The sequence below is a fragment of the Anser anser genome, assembly GCF_964211835.1.
Source record: "Anser anser genome assembly, chromosome: 2".
Taxonomy (NCBI): Eukaryota; Metazoa; Chordata; class Aves; order Anseriformes; family Anatidae; genus Anser; species Anser anser.
Window position 1 is genome coordinate 116,691,085 of NC_139721.1, and position 20,282 is coordinate 116,711,366.

General features: G+C 46.5%; 1 protein-coding gene across 2 annotated transcripts; it reads right to left on the minus strand.

The window, feature by feature from the left end:
• Window positions 1–122: 122 nt before the first annotated feature.
• Window positions 123–18,944, minus strand: BFSP2 (beaded filament structural protein 2). Of its 2 annotated transcripts, XM_083825048.1 has the most exons (7): window positions 17,559–18,944; window positions 10,502–10,584; window positions 8,711–8,867; window positions 6,727–6,888; window positions 2,465–2,596; window positions 1,626–1,846; window positions 123–778 (listed from the first exon to the last, which is right to left on the minus strand). In XM_083825048.1, the coding sequence occupies exons 1-7, from the start codon at window positions 18,003–18,005 to the stop codon at window positions 775–777; spliced, it is 1,206 nt and encodes a 401-aa protein (XP_083681174.1). In that variant the 5' UTR covers window positions 18,006–18,944; the 3' UTR covers window positions 123–774. The 2 variants fall into 2 exon arrangements, with proteins under 2 accessions (XP_083681174.1, XP_083681173.1); XM_083825047.1 differs by lacking the exon at window positions 123–778 and having other exon boundaries at window positions 819–1,846.
• Between the last annotated feature and the right edge of the window lie 1,338 nt (window positions 18,945–20,282).

Below are 20,282 nucleotides of genomic sequence, written 5' to 3' on the forward strand. Positions count from 1 at the left end.
TGTTCTCCAACATATCCCATTTCTCAGTAGTCTGAGTCCAGTTAATAAACATCTTATCCCCCTTTGTAACCGTCCCTATTGTCAAATCCTGACCCAACAAACACAGTGGGTGTTAAAAGGATGTGACCTAGGCAGCAGACAGGACTGCTGTCGCTCTCCTTCACCTTCAGCTTTTCCAAAAGTTTAGTCTAGAGTTAAAATATGTTTGCTGAGTGCTGCTGGGGTGCTTGCATTACTGCTTTTGCTGACTTACTTATTGCAAAATTAATTGCATCAAGTTGATGTCATTTAAGTTTAACTGCTTTAGCCTTATTTGAATTACGTTTCGCACTAATGAGCTGCTGGTCTTGTGACACAGCAGAGCACTTGCCATTTGTGCTGTTTGCACGGTGGAGGAGTAGTTCAGTCTTAATGTATTTGTAACAAAAAAAATAAGTTTACTTGCTGGAAAGTGAAGGTCTTATGCTATTACTGTAGCTCCCCTCAGCTATCATGAAAAATACTGAAAGAAAAAAAAAAGACAAACAAAAAAGCTGATATTCTTTATTTTTATTACAATTTTAACAACATGAGTAAATTGAAATCTTTAAGCAAAGCAATTACATGAAGAGGGTCTAATAAAGTTGTTCAAGCTACAACCTACTTCGACTGTTGAATCAAACTGAGTAAAGCAGGCTGCTTTGATGGGTTTTTAGCTTCCACGAACATACTTAGCAGTGACATCTTCTTTTGCTTTGAATGGCAATGGTCTTCTGTGGGCTGGGAATTTCATAATCAGCTGAAAGTTAAAAATAAAATTGATCACTACTACAAATAGGAAAAGTGCTGAACCAAGTACTATCTTCAGTTCTGCTGGTGAGACCTCATCAACTTCAGCAGGACCTGACTGTGCAGCAGAAAGCAAAGCTGGTATACTTGGTCTTTTTGTTTTTTAAAATTTCTATGTGAGTACAAACTTTCACCCTGACCTAAGGAAGCAGAGAACAAGTCAAGATCTGTGGATCAGATTTCCAAAAGTTCCATAACTAACAGTGATTGAGGATCTTAAAAAAACAACAACCAAGCAACCCGACCACGTCAACTGAGTTTAGAGGTTATTCCCAGAGGACAAACACTGAGTCTGAGTTATGTTTCTTCACAAAAGGCACAGTCAGTGCACCAAGTTCTGTTCTCAGGCTTCATGAGCAACTTGTGTGCTGAGAAAGGGAGCTTCCCCAGGATGACAGCTGTAATATTTTGACTGGACAGCGGGAGGAGGAGGGAAGGCATAACACAGCCAAGGTAAGAAACAAGGGCATGGGTGCTTTGCAGCCCCTGGTGTAGCCCCCAGATGCTGCAGTAGTTTTTTAATCTCAGATCCCAAGTCTTCAGGGAAGTGAGGCAGATAGACCCACTGCCATACTCCCAAACCTTGTCCATTTGGGGCAGTGCAGGAAAGCAGCCCTCTCCAATACATCAGGAATCTCAGCACAGATTTGGGGTGTTCTTCCCCCTTGGCACCTTCTCCAAACCTAAGCAGCTAGCACCCAGCCTTAAGAAACACGAGAACCACCCTGGCCACAACTCATTCCCAGAGAGCACGACTTCTCCCTTCTCAAGGCACATTTGTTTTCGATAACGGGTACCTGCTTTGCTCTCCATCCAGAAGGCAGTGATATGCAGCAATGTCTTTCTCCAGCTGTTGCTTGTTGGTCAGCAGATTTTCACGATCCCGCTGCTGCTGCTCAGTTTCTGCTTTGATTTCTGCCATCTCTGCCTCCAGCTTGGAAATGACAGAGCCTAGGTTCTGCAGTTCGATGTCATGCCAGTGCTTGGCATCGTATAAGGAGTTCTCCAGACCCCTCTTCTGTAAGGCCAGGACAGTAGACATTAAAACATTGTTTTCATATGCTTCAGAGTAATATTTATCCAGGTTTGGCCAATATCTTCATTGACTGCGATTTAATATGAGAACTCCTTTCTCTAGACACTTTGAAAAATGTGTATTATCATTACAAAGGTTGAACCAGTTTGGTTCCAGGCTCCTAGCAGGGTGGCTGATGCCCTGCGCCTATCAGTGTCCAAGAGGCATTTGGACAATGCCCCCAGTGACATGCTTTAACTTCTGGTTAGCCCTGAAGAAGCCAGGCAGTTGGACTTGATCTTTGAAAGTCCCTTCCAACTCAGCTACTCTATTCTATGCTGTAGAATACAACCCACACAACAATCTCAGTGAAATTTATTAATCAAGTGAGTATGAAGATATTGAAGATAATTGAAATTTGGGGCTCAGTTTTCAAATGAGGTACATTTAGTCTACCACGTTGATCAAGGAGAGCTCAGAAATGTCTGGCATCTCTGGGAACAATATGCACTGGAAAAAAACAATTTTTCCTCAACTCTGCACCCCAAGATGGGCATACTCTCTTCAGAAGGCACGATGAATTCACACAGAAGATACCCATTCAAAACCGATGTTACTTACCAAGGTTCTCAAGGATTCAGTTTCGGCCTGCAAGCTCTGTATTTTGCAGGCAGTTTCATGGAACTCGGTTCTGAGGCCCTCCACCAGTTCTTCCTCCTGGCTTCGCACTGCAGCTGTCGCTTCAGCCTGTTGCTGGTACAAGGTTATGGCTGTCATCACAGCGCACTCAAATTATGCCTTAGTTTCCTTACACACCAAAATGACGGTTAATATTTTCACAGTTTGTGGCAATTCTGATTTTGAGTTTGATTGCTATATATTAAATTCTTTGGTTGAATGGTTTGGATACTTACTAGCGTCAAAGTTATCTGCTCTTCTATGCACCTACTGTAAAATGGCTTACACATGTAAATGCACATATTTTATCTATGTCGACAAAAGCTATTCAGCATTTCTACTAGTATGTTTAAAATGACCTACAAAAAGAAAACATTGCTGTAATTTTGCTTTTCTTTGTAGCTATACTATAACATATTTTAAAAGTTAAGTGTTTTCATTTAGCCCATTTGATTTCAAGTATTCATACCATGCTTTTTCACATGGGGTTCTATGAATGAGAGAAGTTGTATCACATAGGGCAGAAAAAATGATTTCTGTTAATTGAATTAAGAATCCTATGCAACTTCATGCTCTTGTTGCTTATCATTTTTTATATATGTTCAGTTCAGGCTCCTTGAAAATAGCCAAAGGAAAATATACTTTAGTAAAAATAAAATTTCTATACTTTTAATGAGGGCTGAGATCAACGTTTTCAGGCCAGAGCTCTGGGCTCTCTAGCTAATATGATTGTTCAGTCAAATCCTGTATTTCTTCTCCTGGTTGACCCTGAAGTTAGACTATGTAAAATACTTCCATTCCACCCTGAACATTCATCTTGGTCCTGTCCTGCTTTTCTGATCATGCATTCTTTTATTTTAAAGGTAAGATCAAATAATTGTGTTGAGATTGTAGTCTGCACATTATGATGGTACTAGGGCTGTAAATACTTAGGGCAGGAAGGATGACTTTTCATCTAAATTTACAGCCTACACACGTTACATGAAGCCTTGCATTGCTTGTTCACATTTAGCTTATAGTGACCCAAACGCTATCTATCAATCCCCCTTCCCCTCACCGCGCATGATGCTGGGGCTCCTTCAGGAGGTGCCCTAAGCTCTTACAGCTTCCTAATGCTGGTGATGTCAATGGCACAACAGGCAGACGGAGTAGATGGAAGTAGCCCATCAGACCCTAAATACCGAGGATGGCACAGCAAGTGAGTGTGCACTGGATGAGCTGTAAAGATTTTGGTGCACACAAGGTTTCCCCGTCCTCCTTCCAGGACTACCAATTGCGTCACCTCAAAGAGTCCATGAGGAGGGTGCTGCTGGGCATGAAGTTTGGCCTCAGATTTGGGGTTCCTTCTGCAGAGAAGTGCAGACATAATGTTTGTGCCCTCTTCACGGGGCAGCTGGTGCTCTCTGGGGGCCCTGCTCTTCCTCTTCCTGAGACACTCCACGAGGAAAGGCTTTACCGAATCGTGGTACACACAAACAGCTGGATTAACAGAGGCAGAGGATGAAATCACCCAAAATCTTTAGCTTTTTAGTGCCTGAATTTCTTAGGAATATGTGGATTTCAAGCATATCTGTGCAGTTCTGAGCCAGGCATTGTACAGGAGCGCAGAATCTCTTGTTAATCTCTCTTTAATGAAATCAAGACAATTAAAGGATGATTAGGGATAGAACGCCAACATCTGATCAGCTTGATATCTGCATAGGGGAATGGGCTTTGTTAATCTCTTAACTGCTCTGGGAATGTGTTAGCAAAGCGGTGGAGGAGGGAGAAACAATTGACATAATCCACAAGATTTTCAAAACCTTTTATGAGATCTGACGTAAGGAGTGAGAAAAGAAGCTGTGTAATTGTGTGCTCAGGGCAGAGCATTTCCGTGGATCAACAGCTGGTCAAGAGACTGGACATGAAGAAGAGGGTTAAGGTCTAGCTTCATTATGACAGAAGTTTAACAGCGTGGTGCCTTAAGGTTTACTGCCCTGTGGATGAATCATGGACTAGAAAGATTTAAGGGTGACAGAAAACAGTACAGATTAGTAATGAGCAGAGGTGGATGTGTGGAATCAAACAACATGAATGAAGAGCTCCATGCCACTAAGTGGACATCTATGTAGTTTAATGCAAAGTAAAGCCTGTTTCAGGAAAAAAAATAGCTTGCATGCCTTACAAGGGTTTAAATCACTGCATCGATTCAAGGAAAAAAAATGTGCATTATAGACAAATACTTGCAGATCTGAAAACAGTGGACTGGAGTTTTAAGGTTACTTATTCACCTAAGAAATCGCATGTAAAACCCCATTAGGTATGAATATAAATTGCTGTGTTTGGTGCCCGTGAAAAATCTACCCACGATTGCAAGTCTAGTCAGAAGGAAAAGCAAATGAGGCAAGGAATTGGTCAGAAAATAATGAAAATTCTGCTCTGACATCTAAGCCAGTGCTAGGACGTCATTTGAAATACCTTGGTCTCAACTGGTCACAGCACTGCCAAAGACTGCGTACAGAGAAAGGAAATTAAAATATTAGGAACCACGGAAAACTCACAAAGAGAGACTGAAGAAAGTAGTAATGAAGAGCAAAGGAGAGGAGAGAACTGCTCTCCCTCCTGTGATGAGGGAGCAAGGACAAATTTGTCACCATGTGGATGCCTACATGGTGCGGCTCAGCAACACAGGATGGCAGAAGGCCACACGCTTAGGTGGAAAACGGGCTGGACATAATTAGCATAACACTTGTGATCTGTATAAACAGTAACAATCTGTATAGATCTGTATGAGGTACAAACCTGTGAGTGGTACAAAACTGCATCATCTAGGTTTCATTTGGGGATCAAAAAAAAAAAAAACAAACAACAAACAAAACCAACCAACCCTAGGATGTTGTACCAGGACCTGCTCAGAACCAGAACTGATCTTCCCAGAAATGTGTGATATCTTGGTTCTTTTCTTCTTCCCATTAAAAAAAGAAACCAAATCAAGTGCAACTCAAACTAATCCCTAACTAATAAGAGCTGCAAGGTGGCCAAGTAGGGACTGGCTAGGTTATGTCTGCCTACTGGAGTTTCTCTGCCACATCTGGTGTTGGCCACAGTCGAAAACACAACAGTGGGATCAAATGGTCAGGATAAGCTGGCAGTTTTCTCTCCTTGCTCACATGATATGTGTGAGCAGCTGAAAGAGCAGATATTGGAGGTATGAAAGAAATAGGAAGAACAAAGTTGTGAAGCGAGTGTTTGCACAGGAGGAGGAATAACTAGGACAGTAAAGTGTCCCCACTTTGACTGTTATCGCTGTTGACACGAGATTTTTCGTTATTTTGAAAGAAAACAGCTACCCAGAGATTGCATATATATTTGCAAACATATTTTTTGCTTTTCTTCTTGCTGCTTGGCTTTACTAGTCCCTACCCCTCCCACAGTAACTGTGTACCACGGGGCAGATGGGGCTGTGTCTTTGCTAAATATTTCTGTAGCACAGCTGATTTGGTGTGCCATGCTCTGCCGTAACAGCCAACTCAGAAAGAGATGGCTACTAAAACACAGGATCGTGAACTTAATGCTTCAGCTCTGCAAAAATACTTCAACCAGCCTGGAGAATGAGTGATCCTTCATGACAGAAGAAAAGCTGCAGTAAAGGGTTGTTTTAGACTCAGCATCAGGAAAGGAGGCAACTTTCAAAGGGAACGTCTGTTATCATCACTTTTCATTTCCAGATTAATATCCAGTTTTCCCACTGCTGCCAAAAGAAACAATTTCAAGGAGAAACCCACAAGGAACGCATAGCTATATAATTAGTGTAGAGCAATGTATTTTGCCCTTTTGATTTATGGGCCCCTGTAAATTCTCCAGAGGAGGAATGGCCCTGGTAAGTAGGGTAACAGCTGTGGCTCATCCTGCATGGGAGGTATCAACTGATTAAGTTCATTTTTTGTAGACAACATTTCAGAGCCCTTAGAAGTCTCCCACAGATACCTGTGATATCAGTGGGGCCATTTCCACTGATAGTTAACTCTATGCATCCCAAGAAAATCACCGATATTTGTGAGAGTATTTTTCAATGGACTTGGACCAAAATCCTTTAGATTTTGACAATATTTTTTGTTAAACAAAATACAACCCTCCAAGTTACTACAGAGTATTAGGCAGATTTTGTGCTTGCTTCAAATTCCCTAATGCTGGAGTGAGTTATGGAGGCTGGTGTCCGCGCTTACCTTAGTACGGAGCAGGGCACCCGTCTCAGCACGATGCTTTTCGATGTCTCTCTCCCAGTGGATTCTGATTTTTTCCAGTATGTTGTCCAGGCCACTTCCCAGGGGAACATCGAGTTCTTCCAGCTGAGATCCAGCAAGCTGTTTGTACAACACCTTCACATCCTTGAACAAAAATAACGGGCGTTAAGAAAAAGTGAAATGGACAACTGAATGGTAGCTTCAGAGGGACTTTTTAGTGCACTGGAGAGTTTCTTGTGTGGATACAGATTTGCTGTGCCTGTGCACGGGGAGTCTTGCAGTGGGTGCCGTAGCACTGGGCACAGGACATGGTTTCCCCCTTGGTGGAAGGAGGCTGGAGCCCTGCAGCAGGACGCTGCCTATGGCAGCTACTCCACAGCAGCCAGCTTCTCCAGCAGTCAGAGCCTGGCACACACACACTGCACGCCTGGACCCAAATGTGCCACAGCTGTATTGCTAGCAAAGGAGCAGCATGGACCTCTGGGCAAGGAACTGTAAGAGTTCACAGCAAGTCAAACCCTGGTCCCTGCCTGTCTGCTGCAGCAATGTAGACATGCACCTACTGGGCAAGTGTATGTGAACAGGAACCTGGAGGAATGGAAACCTCAAAATGTGCTGTTCAAAGTCATCACTCAGAGCATGCAAAAGATTCAGAAGGACTTGATGTGGATTTCCTAGTGGGGACACTGGAGGCAAGAAAGGTTTGAAATAGCTCAGGAAAGTCCTTGGGACTCTATTGCGCCAGAGATCAGATGGAGCAATTGCAATAGCTGCTTCCAGCCTCTAGTCTGTTGTACTTCTGTTGGTCAGCCTCTTCTGGTGCCACTGCCACGGGAAAAGCAGGTCTGTGCTGGGCTGGCCCCATGAGCACCCAGATGATCCCGATGGGGAGCATCCTTCCACCCTGCACAGGCTCTGCACTGGCTAAATGTGGCACGAGGGGAGTGGTGGGGAAGCTGTTATTCTGTTTATGCCAAATGTACAGGCAGAGGACAGCATCAATGGCAACTTTGCCAGTTTCACAGGAAACATTGCATACACGGAGGTTTAAAGAGGACCATGCATGTTTCTCTCAATTTTCTATGTTTTCCCTCATATCTAAACCAACTTCCATCTTCCTCCTGACTTGCAGTGGACCTGAAGCCACTAGTTACGTCTAAGTAGGGAGCAGATGAAGCTTTATCTTAGCAGGCCAAGTCTCTCTCTACATGCCTGCCAATGTTGCTCAGATGTTGCATTTGGAAAAATCATCTATAAGAAATGTAAGAGAGAGCTCCTCAATTCCATGAAACATCCCAGTTCAATCTCTCCTTTAGAGGTGTCAGTAGATAAATAGCAGCTGCGTAACTGTGGTCCCATCAGTGAAGATCTGGGTCAGATCCTGAAACCCTCGCTGAAGGGAATAAACCACCTTCATGCAAATAGGGCAGGTGAATGTAATGAGTAATGTATTGCAAAACTGGCTAATGAGGTGGTCCTCTTCCAGCTGCCTGTCCCTGCGGCTTGCTTCAGTGATGCATTGCTCAGGGGAGGCTCAGTTTTGGGAACCAAGCAGCTTGGTCAGCTGAACCCAGTTAATGCTCAGTGTCAGTGCGGCCAGAGCTGGTTCCCCACACAGGAATTTTCTCTCTGCAGCTCTGTGGCTGAGAATCAGACCTCTCACTGTTGGGATTTCCACATACAGACAGTCCAGCCCCATGAATAAGTTGTGGTGTCCAGCAAGATATGAAGTGATAACATCTCTTCCATGTCATATTTATCAGAGAAGAAAAAGTTAAAACTTACATGTACATAATTTGCCTCAAAGGTTAGCACTTTAAATTAACAGAGAAGAGAGAAAGAAGAAGTTTCTTCCTATCCAGACATGGCAGGTGCAGCTTTTCAATGCTTGCTCTGCCAGATGCACTACACCAACCGCATGAAGCAGGCACACATCAGCTCTGCAGTGTCCCAGGCCTGGACTTACTTCTTCATGATTCTTTGACAGCAAAGTCAGCTCTTCTTTCATGCTTTCTATCTGACTCTCCAGATCCATTTTAGTTAAATTAGCATCATCAATCACTTTATAAAGGGAATTAATTTCATCTTCCACTGCCTTTCTGAATGGCTGCTCATTTTCATACCTGCAGAGAGATAAAAGCAGATAAGCATGGCTCAGCAAGAAAAACTTGCATTTTTTCTAAATGACACCATTTTGCTAATTAGCTCTCGTGTCCCAGACAGAGGCACAGAAACACATGAGATGTACTCTGCCCTCACCTTGTCTCGATGTACTTCAATTCCACTGCCTCAAGTACCTTGTCATTAACTCGGAGCCTAATAAAACTGGCCAGGCTGTCAGCCTGTGGTGTGGCAGTATCAGACTGATAGCACTGCTGAATAAGCACGGAGAGGCACGTGGTCTCCTGCCAGGTCTGGTATTTATGTACCAGATGAACATGTGTGGATTTTTCCCTTCCTTAGACTTCAGTGTGAATTCTTCAGCTGCTGCTGCTTCCTGCTCCCTCCCTGCTGTGCTTTCAAACCATCAGGATATACTGCATAATAATGGTATGGACATTTCTAATTTCATCACTATTCCACAGTGCAAACACAAACTGGCATCAGGTGGCAGCTGCTTGAGGAGCCAAGACCTTGCTCAGGGAGCAGGTGGTTTGTCCCTTGAATCTGTGGCTGGCTTCTGGGTTAGACGGGAGCCAGCTTTGTGAAACAATTCCTGCGCTCTGCCCTTTGATAGCCACCTTTGTTGCTGGGAATTCAGCAGCAAGGGAAAGGGGAAGCTGGTCCCAGCGAGCACCAGGAGCTTTTACTATGTGGTGGATTCATTTAATGTTGCTGTGTAAACTGTTTGTGCAAGTCGGTGGACATTTTTAGAGTGTTTTTTTTTTTTTTTTGAACCACTTAAAATACGAGTGCGGCTTATGGGATGGAAAGCACTGAAATGAGTAGCTCAGAGCTGTACCTTTCTGGAATAAAAGGCAAACGTAAGAACATGACTAACACGTTTTGATGTGATTAAGTAAAATAATACCAGAGAGGGGAACAGAAGTTTAAGGGATGACAAAAATCGTAGGAAATAAAAATCAATCTGTTTGATTTTTTTTTTTGTATCAGATCTTACATAAAACTATTGGTAAATGATCAAGACCATTATAAGTACAAGCTATACGGGTCAGACCTTGCGAATAAAGCTTAAAGAACTTCATGTACTCATGTACATAAATATTATGCTTTGCAAACAGAAAGACTTCAAAAGTAGCTTATCAATTTAGGATCTTTCGCTATTCATTTCTCTCAGTAAAGACAAGGAAAATCAGTGCAGCCCATTCCTCTTTTCTTATCGGATGTTTCCATAGTGAGGTTTGCAGTGGTGCAGTGTCTGCTTGTCAGGTACCGCAGCAGAACGACTACCACTTCTGAAACCACTTCTGCAGCACTGAAAATTGAAACTAAAAATCACATGAATGTTTGCCTTTATAAAATATCAACCCAAATTTGAATGAATACTGACCTCCCAGTAAGAGATCAATGTCCATCTATCAGACTAATATTACGTATTAATAAATTATTAAATATTACTCTTAAAAATGTGTTCCAAAGCAATGGTAGCATGGCAGTTACTTTGCGATGTTAGAGCAACCCTCACTCAGTATTCCCAATGAACCCAGTGTTCACTAAGCATCACTCCCCTATCGAGTAAGCAGTTGCCAAGGCAGTTTCAGAGAAATCAGGCAGCCAGGTGCCACCACAGGACTACCTGTCTTTAAAGTCTTCAGCACAGGCTTGAATGTTCTCGGTGTGCAGCATGAGACGGGCATTTTCAAGGACCGCTTCACCCACCTGCAAGGGAGAGACAACAGAGCTCAAGCAATTAGGACTCGGCACAGGCGCTGCCTGCACGGTCCATCTATCTTCAGCAGATGAATAGCCCTGATTCTGAAAATAATCTTTTAGCCTAAGGCCGTTCACGTGACTCATTCCAGGTAATTTAATCACTGAATTTTGTACATATCAATTCACAAATTGTCTGCAAATAGGTTGCAATTTTTCATCACACTGTTCATTGCTCCTAAGCATTCATCTTCTTGTGGAAACACATTTATCCCGACTGTCAGCTGGTCACAAGGGGTAAAATTCATTACTGCACACAAGGTACGTTCAGCATTTAAGTCCCACTTATAGTTTCTAGGTACAGTTTAAGCAACACTTATGCAGTTCCTATTCTACTTCCCATATCAGCAGTGCTCCTCAGGGTCATCCTCCTCCATGAGCCAAGGGATATTTGGTGCCTCGGGTGAGCGGTCCTCAGCTCCCAGAGCGCTGTTTTTGTTCTCTGGTGGGATCGTGTGAGCTCTTGCAATAGATATGAGACCTGGGAAGCAGGCATTCTTCAAAGATTATTACACTGAATGGGAAATGCTTTGGAGAGATTGTGCAAATAAGACTGATATTATCGCTACAATTCTTTGGTGTATCTTTAATCCCCAGGAGGCACTTGAGGGGGAATCAAACCTGAAAGGCTTGTGACACAGCCGCCTGTTGGGATTATATAAAATGATTAAAAAGGTAAAAAAAGACCATGGCCTGCCCTGGAGGCAGATGTGCACTGCGCTGTGCAGGTGAACAAAGAAATGCCCAATTTGGTACCGGAGTTAGAGCAAATACCTGGCTGGGGGCTCCCTGGGCCCGGCCACCCTGAGGTCCCTGCTTTGCTCTGGAGGAGCTGAATCCAACCCGAAGGTGGAAGTGCCGAGGTGGTGCCTGGGGCTGAGCTCTCAGGGCTGGGCATACGCTTGGGTTTCAAACTGGAGCCGGGGCCCAGCTGGAAATGCTCCCCGTACAAGCTCGGCACACCAGGATGTGCAGACACTGTGTCTGCACCTCAAGTCCTCACCTACAAGAGAGCTGTCCATCTGACAAGGGCGGTAGTGGGAGGACCAAGGGCGGGCTGCGTGCAGGAGCTGCTGCATGGTGTTAGAGGAGCCTGTGGGACCACGACAGGCTGTGTAAACAAACACCTCGTCTGCCTTTTCCAGGAGATAACTGTGGAGGTCTGTGGTGGAAACCAAACCACCACATGAATAGGAGCAGCTTTCTACGTGGGCCAGGAGGGTTCTCGATGTAGAAATCTTTCTTTGGATAATTAAGTCTGCTACTAAATGGGATTCCAAATCCCCCGAAGCACTGCACTCTCCCGAGGTGAAACAGGCCGTGCAGCATGGAGGCATCAAGGCTGCGTCCAGACAAGTCATCCCAAGTACCACAACGGGGATCGTTGCCTGAGTGTGGGCCGCCTACCTGCTCTTTGGCCTGCTGCTCGGTGCAGGGGTGGAGGGGGAAATGCAAGGCTGGAGCGTTTGTCTGTGGAAATTAACATCGATCCTCACAAAAAATGGCTCGCTGCCCTAAATGTCTTACAAACTCATGGACTAGGAGAGAGCTGGAAGAAAAACCTATTCCCCGCATCCAGAAGTTCATAAAGGATCGTGAATTTAATAGCACTCCACATTGCTTAAATCTGAGGAGGAACTAGAGGAAAAGAAATGATTTGCTTATTTTATACCTACTGTTAGAAACAGCAGGAAAAGGCGGCCATGGCTGGTGGCCCATGGTTGGAGGCCCACTCCTACCAGCTGCAGCTTAGCCTGGCTTCCAGAGGAAACAGCTCACCTATTGCATGGGCTGCCAATTTTTCCTTCATAACTCTGGGATTTACTGGCCACTTCCAACTGATACGACAGAGGGTCAGGCCATCTCAAAGACTGGCAGTTCCAACATGTGTCATGAAAATAGCATCTAGACAGAGGAGACGAACCCTGTGAATGCCACCAGTGGCCAAAAAAGGCCTCAGTTTGGGCATGAGAAACCTTCAGAGTGCAGAGCACACGCAGGAGTCAGAGATGTTACGAAAGCCACAGGTGTGGGCAAAGAGTTGGTGCCTTGCGGCATACCAGCCAGGCCCATACACGGGCACACAAGGCCTTTCTGTGCCCTCTTGCACACAGAGCAGCACTCAACACCTTATCTCCTTCTTCCTGCTTTGTTGCAGGCTCCCTTGACTAGCACTGACCCACCTCCCTGGCCCCAGGTGCTCCCTTCTGGGGCATTTCAGGGCTGCCGTGTCCCCTCGGATCCCCTTGCAGGATCTGACTTTCTCCTGAAAGATGGAGAAATGACCTCAAGTTATCACATGGCAGCAGCGTGGGGGTAGAGGCAGTTCTTTGACCCATACACTGATTTTTTTTTTCCTTCAATTTTAGAAAATTTAATCTGGGATTTATTTATTTTTTTTCCTTAGTTTCTACAGAAATTACTGTATTTTGTCTCCCTGCGGCCACTCATGCATGTATGGATCTTCACAAAAGCTTTTATTTTTCTCCCTGGCTCAACTCAGGGAAAATTCTGCCTCGCAATTTGCCCTGACCTGCCAAAACAGGTCCATTTGCCTCCAGCAGTGAGCCCAAGCGGCTGCAATACCTGGTCAAACGCCTGAGGAAAATGAAAGCCTTTGAGGAAACCGGGAACATCGCCTGAGCAAAAATAGCATTAAATTCTTTAAGCTATACAGTGCAATTCAGAGAGATGTTGATCACTAGGTTGAGAAGTTGAGTTCAGTGCAAAACGGCTTTTGCACTGCAATGGAAACGGGAGCAGGGACGAGCTAGTTGTTTTCCTCTGACTGTTTCTGCCTTTATGTGAAGGCAAACTGTTTCTTAAAAGTGCTTTTTAGTAGTAAGCTTGTGGTTTTATTGAAACATTTGGGGTAACTGGTCAGGTTACCTCCGACCCTCTCCAGCAGGCAACAAGCAGCCCTCCTGATGAACCTGCAGCCGGTGCCAGATGTTCCGTGGCCAAGTCCGGGGCTTTCCAAGACCAGACTCAAACCTGAATTGTGCCACAGAAGTAACAAAGGTATAAAAAGACTAATATCTAGAAGGTTTCAGAAGATGGCAGGCACAGTTGAAATTAGCAGAAATGAGCTGTGTACAATTTAAATACAGCAATGAACCTGGAGGAATATTACACCATACTTGCTACCTAGAAATCAGGTTTCCTGAGAAATTCTGTCTAATTTACATGAGCTGCGAAAGCCCTGTTTCAGGCTTAAAAAGAAGAGATGTAAGACTCCCATCTAGCAGCTCTTTTGTTTGATTTAATTCTCCTAATAATCAACAGCTGGATCCAAAGACACCAGTATTAGTGAGGCCGATTCATAGCTACTTTGCTGACACACGTAATAAAACACGCAACACAGCAGTTAAGGGAACAGCCTTCTTTGTGCTCAGGGGATGTGCGAGGGCTCGCAGAGCTGCGGGCAGCCTCACCGGGCATTGCCTGCTCCGTCTGCGATGCCGACAGCAGCGCCGTGCTGTGGGGAGGCTTCACGCACTGATGCTCACGGGGCGTATTGAACTGCCAAGATGGCAAGTATTACAAAAGCGCTAATCCTATTCCTAATAATAGCTCCTTTAAGCCACATGTTGCCTTTCTACACTCAGATCTGTGATGCACACACCGTCAGAACATGGTGTGTTTTATTTATTTATTTTTTCCAACTCAAATTAACACTGAAAATTTGTAATACAGAACAACTAGAAAGCCTCAGGACTTTTCTTTGACTTCATTGTACCTTCATGGACATGAAAACACAACTTTTAGCAAAAAAATCTTATTTTCAAAGAAACTTCAGGTTGCATCAGTGCACTGGGCCATTTACTGGGTGAGGTCTGGCAACAAGGAAAACCGGGTGCTTCAATAGGGTTTGCGGACGCCATCCTTGCTAAAGTGGGATGTGATATAGACACTTATGGGATGTACTTAGACCTGGTTTATCAAAACTTTTGATTTTTAGCAGACATCTGACCAAATTTGGAATTGCACGATTTACTGTGCCTTTCAAATTGTTAGCTGTGCTTTACTGATAGCTTTGTATAGTTTTGCTGTTTGTACAAATGCCTGATCCCTTTCTGGTTGCTTCTCAGTTCATGGCCTCAGGTGTGTCCTGTGATAATGAGTCTCATGGCTTAATTATTCATGTAATGGAAAATCATTTGGGCTTTTAATTTCACAAATGATGCCTTCATGGAAAAAGAACAGAAGATCCTGGTCTAGTCTTTCCTTCCATATGCTGGAGTAAATGGTTTATATCAGACCATTGTCTCCAACACATCTTCATTTACAGCTAAACCAGGCTAAAGGCAAGTGACCCCTCCCCCCATACTGCTGCTCGGATGCCAAGCAGTAAACTCATCATGCTTTTGGTCATCCTTTCCCTGCTGGATCTATTCTCAGAGCCCAAAGGACAAAAACATGAGGATAGAAAGAGTCGCATTTGTTGCATCACCTTGGGAGAAGTAGTACCTGGGTGGAGGCTGGGAAGATTGATGTGTCCTCTGCTGATTCCTGCTGCCTCCAGGAAACTGGGATTTCATTTATATGTCTAATATTCTATAAGCAGTTGGGATTGCATCAGAAAGATGCCTGGCTCTCCAAGAAATATCACGGACAATAAAAGTGCACTGTGTTGCATTGCAGCACATTGCACACGATGCTGGCGCGGTGTCAGGGCAGGAGAGCCTCCTGCACGGGGGCTCTGCTGGTCCCACAGCAAATTACCCACAGCATTACTGGGAGCACGCCCAAACGCGGTGGTTGCTCGGGCTGTCAGCCCCGTGTACTCTCCACACCTAGTACTGACACCGAGTAAACACCAACAGAAGGGCCAGGAGCAAATAAAAGCATCCCTGCGGAAAACTCTAGTGATCTTTCGTGTTTTCCCAGCTATGCATGGGAGTCACAGTGGTGATGAAACTGGCCCCAGACATTTATTCCTTCTTCTACTTCGTCTGTAATAAGTCTCTCTGTCTCTGTGTCTCCCATACATCCATAGCTGAATGGCCATGGAGGCTGAGCTAACTCCTCTGCTCTGCTTTGTTCTGCTCTCCTCTCCCCTCTTTTCCCAGGTGCTGCACTGCTCCCCAGGAAGGATTATCATTGCAAACAGCCTCCTTTTTTTTGTGGAAGAGGCACGTTTGATTAGACATGTAAATCTCTTTTGCGTTTCCCATAAGAAGACTGGTGTGAAAACTAGAGGAAAGGAGTATGACCGGGACAGAAAGAGATTCATTTATATTTCTGTCACATGAATTGCTCTCAGCAAGGATTTCTCATTTCACCTTCTTCCTGCAAAAAATCCTCCTCCTTCGTGCCTGTCCCAGTAAGTGTCCATACACCTGCTCTGCTGAATGCCAGCTGCCTGGCCTGACGGTCAGTGCTGCAGCCTGGATGGTGGCTTCCCCTCGCAGCTCTCTGCCAGCAACCCCTCTCCATAACAGCTCTGACAGGGGTCTTTCCCCCAGGGACCCTCCGCTCGTGCTCTCGGATCCACTCGCTGCCACTTGAAGTATTGTGGCCAGATCCAGGCTCTGCTGTCGCTGCAGCAGCTGCAGGATTTGTCCCCCAGAGGGCTCCCGCTTCCCTGCGTGGGTCCGTGCAGCAGGAGATGCGCTGCAGCTCCGGCTCTCTCAAACACTTTGAATGAAAAATTATTGAACAAGTAGGTTCTTAGCCAATTGCCCCTGGAGGCTTCACAGGAGAGGTTTCACGGGGACACTCCTCTGAGGAGCAGGGGGCTGCTGGCTGGGAAGCTTTAACCCCCCCCCCAGGCCGAAGCCCCCACCAGCATCAGCCAGGTAGCTTCGAGGCTGTTGCTTTTTGCAAGCACCCCAAATTCAGAGCACCCTTTGCCTTCAGGAGCCAGTCCCTGCAGCAAGCTTTATAGGATTAGAGGCAGCAATGTCATTTATCAACATAATAAGAGAGCAACTTTAAAAGTCGGTGCTAAACTGGGCATTTCTGCTGGCGTGAGCTCTGCACAGCAGTTCATCCCACTGTGTGTGGGGCTCAGACAATTTGTGGCACTCTAGGTGCACACTGCCCTAAATTTGCAGCCCCCTAAAAACGCGCCCTCTTTCTGAAGCCAGAGGTAACGCTGTGGTCAGCCCATGGCATAACACAGAACTGTCTCGGGGAACTTCAAGCTGACTTTCAGGCCTCCTGAGGACACTCCGATGCCACTTCTTGCAGGACAGCAGCACGCAAAGCCTTGCTGCTTTCAGCTCCTTCATCCTCCCAGCAAAAGGAACCGGGGGGATGCGGTCCTTCTGGGCTTGTTGCTCGTCCACGATGGCGATGCAGACACCACTTGGCACCCCCACGGTAAATGCTTTCCTTTAGAGCCCCCTCAGCAACGCGCAGCCTGCGCTGCACGGAGAGCAGGGAGCAAGGGGTGGTGGGGCGGCCACAACTGGAAGGGAAGGAGGCGCTCATTTGTAGCCACGTAATTAGTATTTTTAAATAAATAGAGCTTTTGAAAATGTGATTAAGCAAACGAGGGAATAATGTAAAAATCTGAATTGCTAATTAAAAAAAAAAAACACACCATGCTTGTAATGATATCATGTTGATGGATAAACTAATTCAGTCCTAGCAGTTTTCTTTTAATAATTTTGATGCTCGGCGTAATAACCTCAGCTAAGGAAAAAAAAATTAAAAAATCACCCATTTTAATCAGAGCAGACTACGGCGCCTTGGGGTGCATCTCAATCGCCCCCATGCAAAGGATGCCTCAGGCAATTCTCCTACTTAATAGGCATTTTCCACGCCACACTGTGAAATGATAACACTAATTATCATGAAGATAGATTTAAAACCCTCCGTCTGGGGCGCCGCGTGCCGAGATCAGCCTGGCTTTTCATCAGCACCCACCCTCGCCGCTCAGGGCCCCCCGTGCCCCCGCCGCCGCCCGCACTCACCTGGTGGTAGATGGCCTCCCAGCTCTCCCGCAGCGCTCCCCAGCTGCCCACGCTGGAGGATTTCTTGTCCAGGTAGACTCGGATGTGCTCCTCCAGCTCCTGGTTGACCTGCTCGAGGGCTCGCACCTTCTCGATGTACTCCACCAGGCAGCCGTTCAGGCTCTCGTAGGAGAGCGCCCTGCCCTTCTCCAGCCCCGCGGCCAGGGGCACGGCGGAGCAGGAGCTGCGCAAGCCCTGGAGGAAGACGCTGCTGATGCCCAGGGCTCGGCGGGACACGCGGGTGCCCAAGCTGCTCACTCCTCCGGTGGGCACGGAGCCCACGTAGACGCCGGGGGGTCTCGTCAGGCCCCCCACGCTCACGCGGCGCCCGGGCCCTGCCGCGCTCTCCGTCGTGGAGGCAGGGGGCTGCTGCCCCAAGAAGGATGACCGGCGCCTCGGCAAGGGCATGCTGCTGCTGCTGCGGCCCGCTCAGCCCCGCCGGCGGCCCCGCACTGGCGGGAGGGATGTGCCGAGCCCAGCAGGTTGGGGCTCGGACGGGGCTTTTGGCTTTGTGCGACGGCTTTCTGGAAGGCGGGCTTTGTGCCGCGCTCGCTGCATTGTCCGGCCGGCCGCTGGGTCAGCAATCCATTTCAGGGGAAATCTCCCTGCTGCTGCTGCTGCAAATGCGGCAGATGAACAGCACAATGGTGTTTACGGGCACTGCGGGGCAGGAATTCATGACAACGGACGTGTGAGAATGCCAGCCGTGTTGTCTGCGCTGACACCCAGATGATTTCCTGCCCTTATACATCCAGCCGTGTGTTGCACACTAGCCGCTCACACCCATGCTCACAGAGCCTCCTGCAGCAAGGCATTACTCAAAATGAGCTAAAACCAACTTCTGAGGAGCCAACCCGAGCTGGCCTTTTGCTGCTGCAGGGCCTCGAATCCTCCCTTGTCCCCTCGGCAGCTTCTGGATTTCTCTGCGCTTCAGCTTCCCCCAGGGCACGCTGCGCTGGCCCGGTGGCCCTTGGCCCAGGGACAAGCACCCTCAAGTTTCTGCTCATTTTTAAGGCTGAGCACAGCGAGACTGCCAAAGGTTAGCACTGCACATTCACACAAAGCCTGGGAATGCAGCATCTGACGGCTTTGCATGTTGTTTTGGTTTGTAGTTTCTGGATATTCTGGATTGAGATTTCCAAGCAAACTGTGCTGGCTAAATGCGAGGAATCCTCCAGTGCGTTTGTGTATTTCAGCGTATTTGCTCTGTGTGAAATGCAAAACAAATCTGCCTCGCAAAAGCAATAGTGTGCAGAAAACAAATGCAGAAATGCCGATGTTTTTGTAAAGAATGGGGTTTGGTTCTCCGCCACCCTGTTCTTCCTTTACACCTCCCTGCCAAAACACGCAGGAGCTGAAAATGAAGGCCCTCATCTGATTGCTTTTACTCTTGGCAAGAAGCTCAGGAAGCTTTTACTGTTGTCCACCAGCAGTTTCCAGGAGGCCGTTTAGTATTCAATCATGAGGATCACAGATAGCAGGCTGTGTAGCATCTATCCCACATATTCCCAGAGTGCCCATCTGTGTCCATATATAGCACCATCTGACTGCCTACCCCAGCCACCTCTGAGGGAAGCAGTGAATTACTCTCTGAAAATCCAATATCTAGAAGAGCCGCTATCATGTTTCAATTTTCTCATTTTAGGAAGCCTGTGGCCCACGTTCACATCTGCGCGTCAGCACAGAAGCGCATGTGTGGGACGGGGAGAAAGGAGGGGAGAAGACACTAACATGGCTCCCCGATCCCAGGGGAGCTGTGTCTTGGTGCGATTCCAGCACCATTTAGCAAAGTCGTCAGCTTGCTCTGGGTAACCACAGCCACTGGGACCCTGCTGGCAGGTGGGAACAGCTGGACCAGATGTGCCACCGCTATAATTCCCTTCTCTGTTGCCAGACGTGCCTCAGCTCGATGCTATGCTAACCCCGTCTTGCCCAAGCGTCATTTTTTTGCAAGCCACCACTAACCTGAGTGGTTGGTGGTGCAAAGCAGTCAGCCGGAGCACTCCCTGCTGTCTCATAGCCCTGATGAAGTGACGGTAGAAAATACTCTACAAAGACTGATGGCCAGAGGTGGGAAGCACAAGGCTGAGACCTCAAAGGACAGAGGCCATTTCACTTGCTGAACAATACAAGAGAGGCAATCTGAGGAGGAAAGCTGAAAATTGGTCCCACGGTAACAGTTCTGGGTTACTCGAAGAGAGAACATCGATTTAGCAGTCATTCCACGTTCCGTGTTACTCTCTGCTTGTAACAGCCTGTTTTTAAGCCATCATTTAAACTTCATTCACCCCTCCTATTTCCGCACTGCTATTACAGCATGCAATCTAGAGCTTAACTGGGTAGGACTGAAATGCTATTTTGCTCTGAAACACTGTGTTTGCATTCCTGAGGGAGGAAGGAAAACCTCAGAGAGGAGAGGGGGTAAGGAATCGTGATTCAATGGTGCTGGCAGCTTCAAAGATAAATAAAACAGCAGGGAAAAGGACATGTGGTCAAAGCCACCGCATTCAATGGGTGGGAGTTCCCAGTTGTCAGATGTCAAGACTTCTGATAAATTTAAAGATTTCTGTTGCTGTGAAGGGGACTCTGCATGTGCCTTCTTTTGAGGCTGTTTGCTCTGCAGGAAGTAATTCAGGACTCACTGGCCAGAGAAGAGCCCCCGAGAGTCCAAAGTGTAATGCTTAG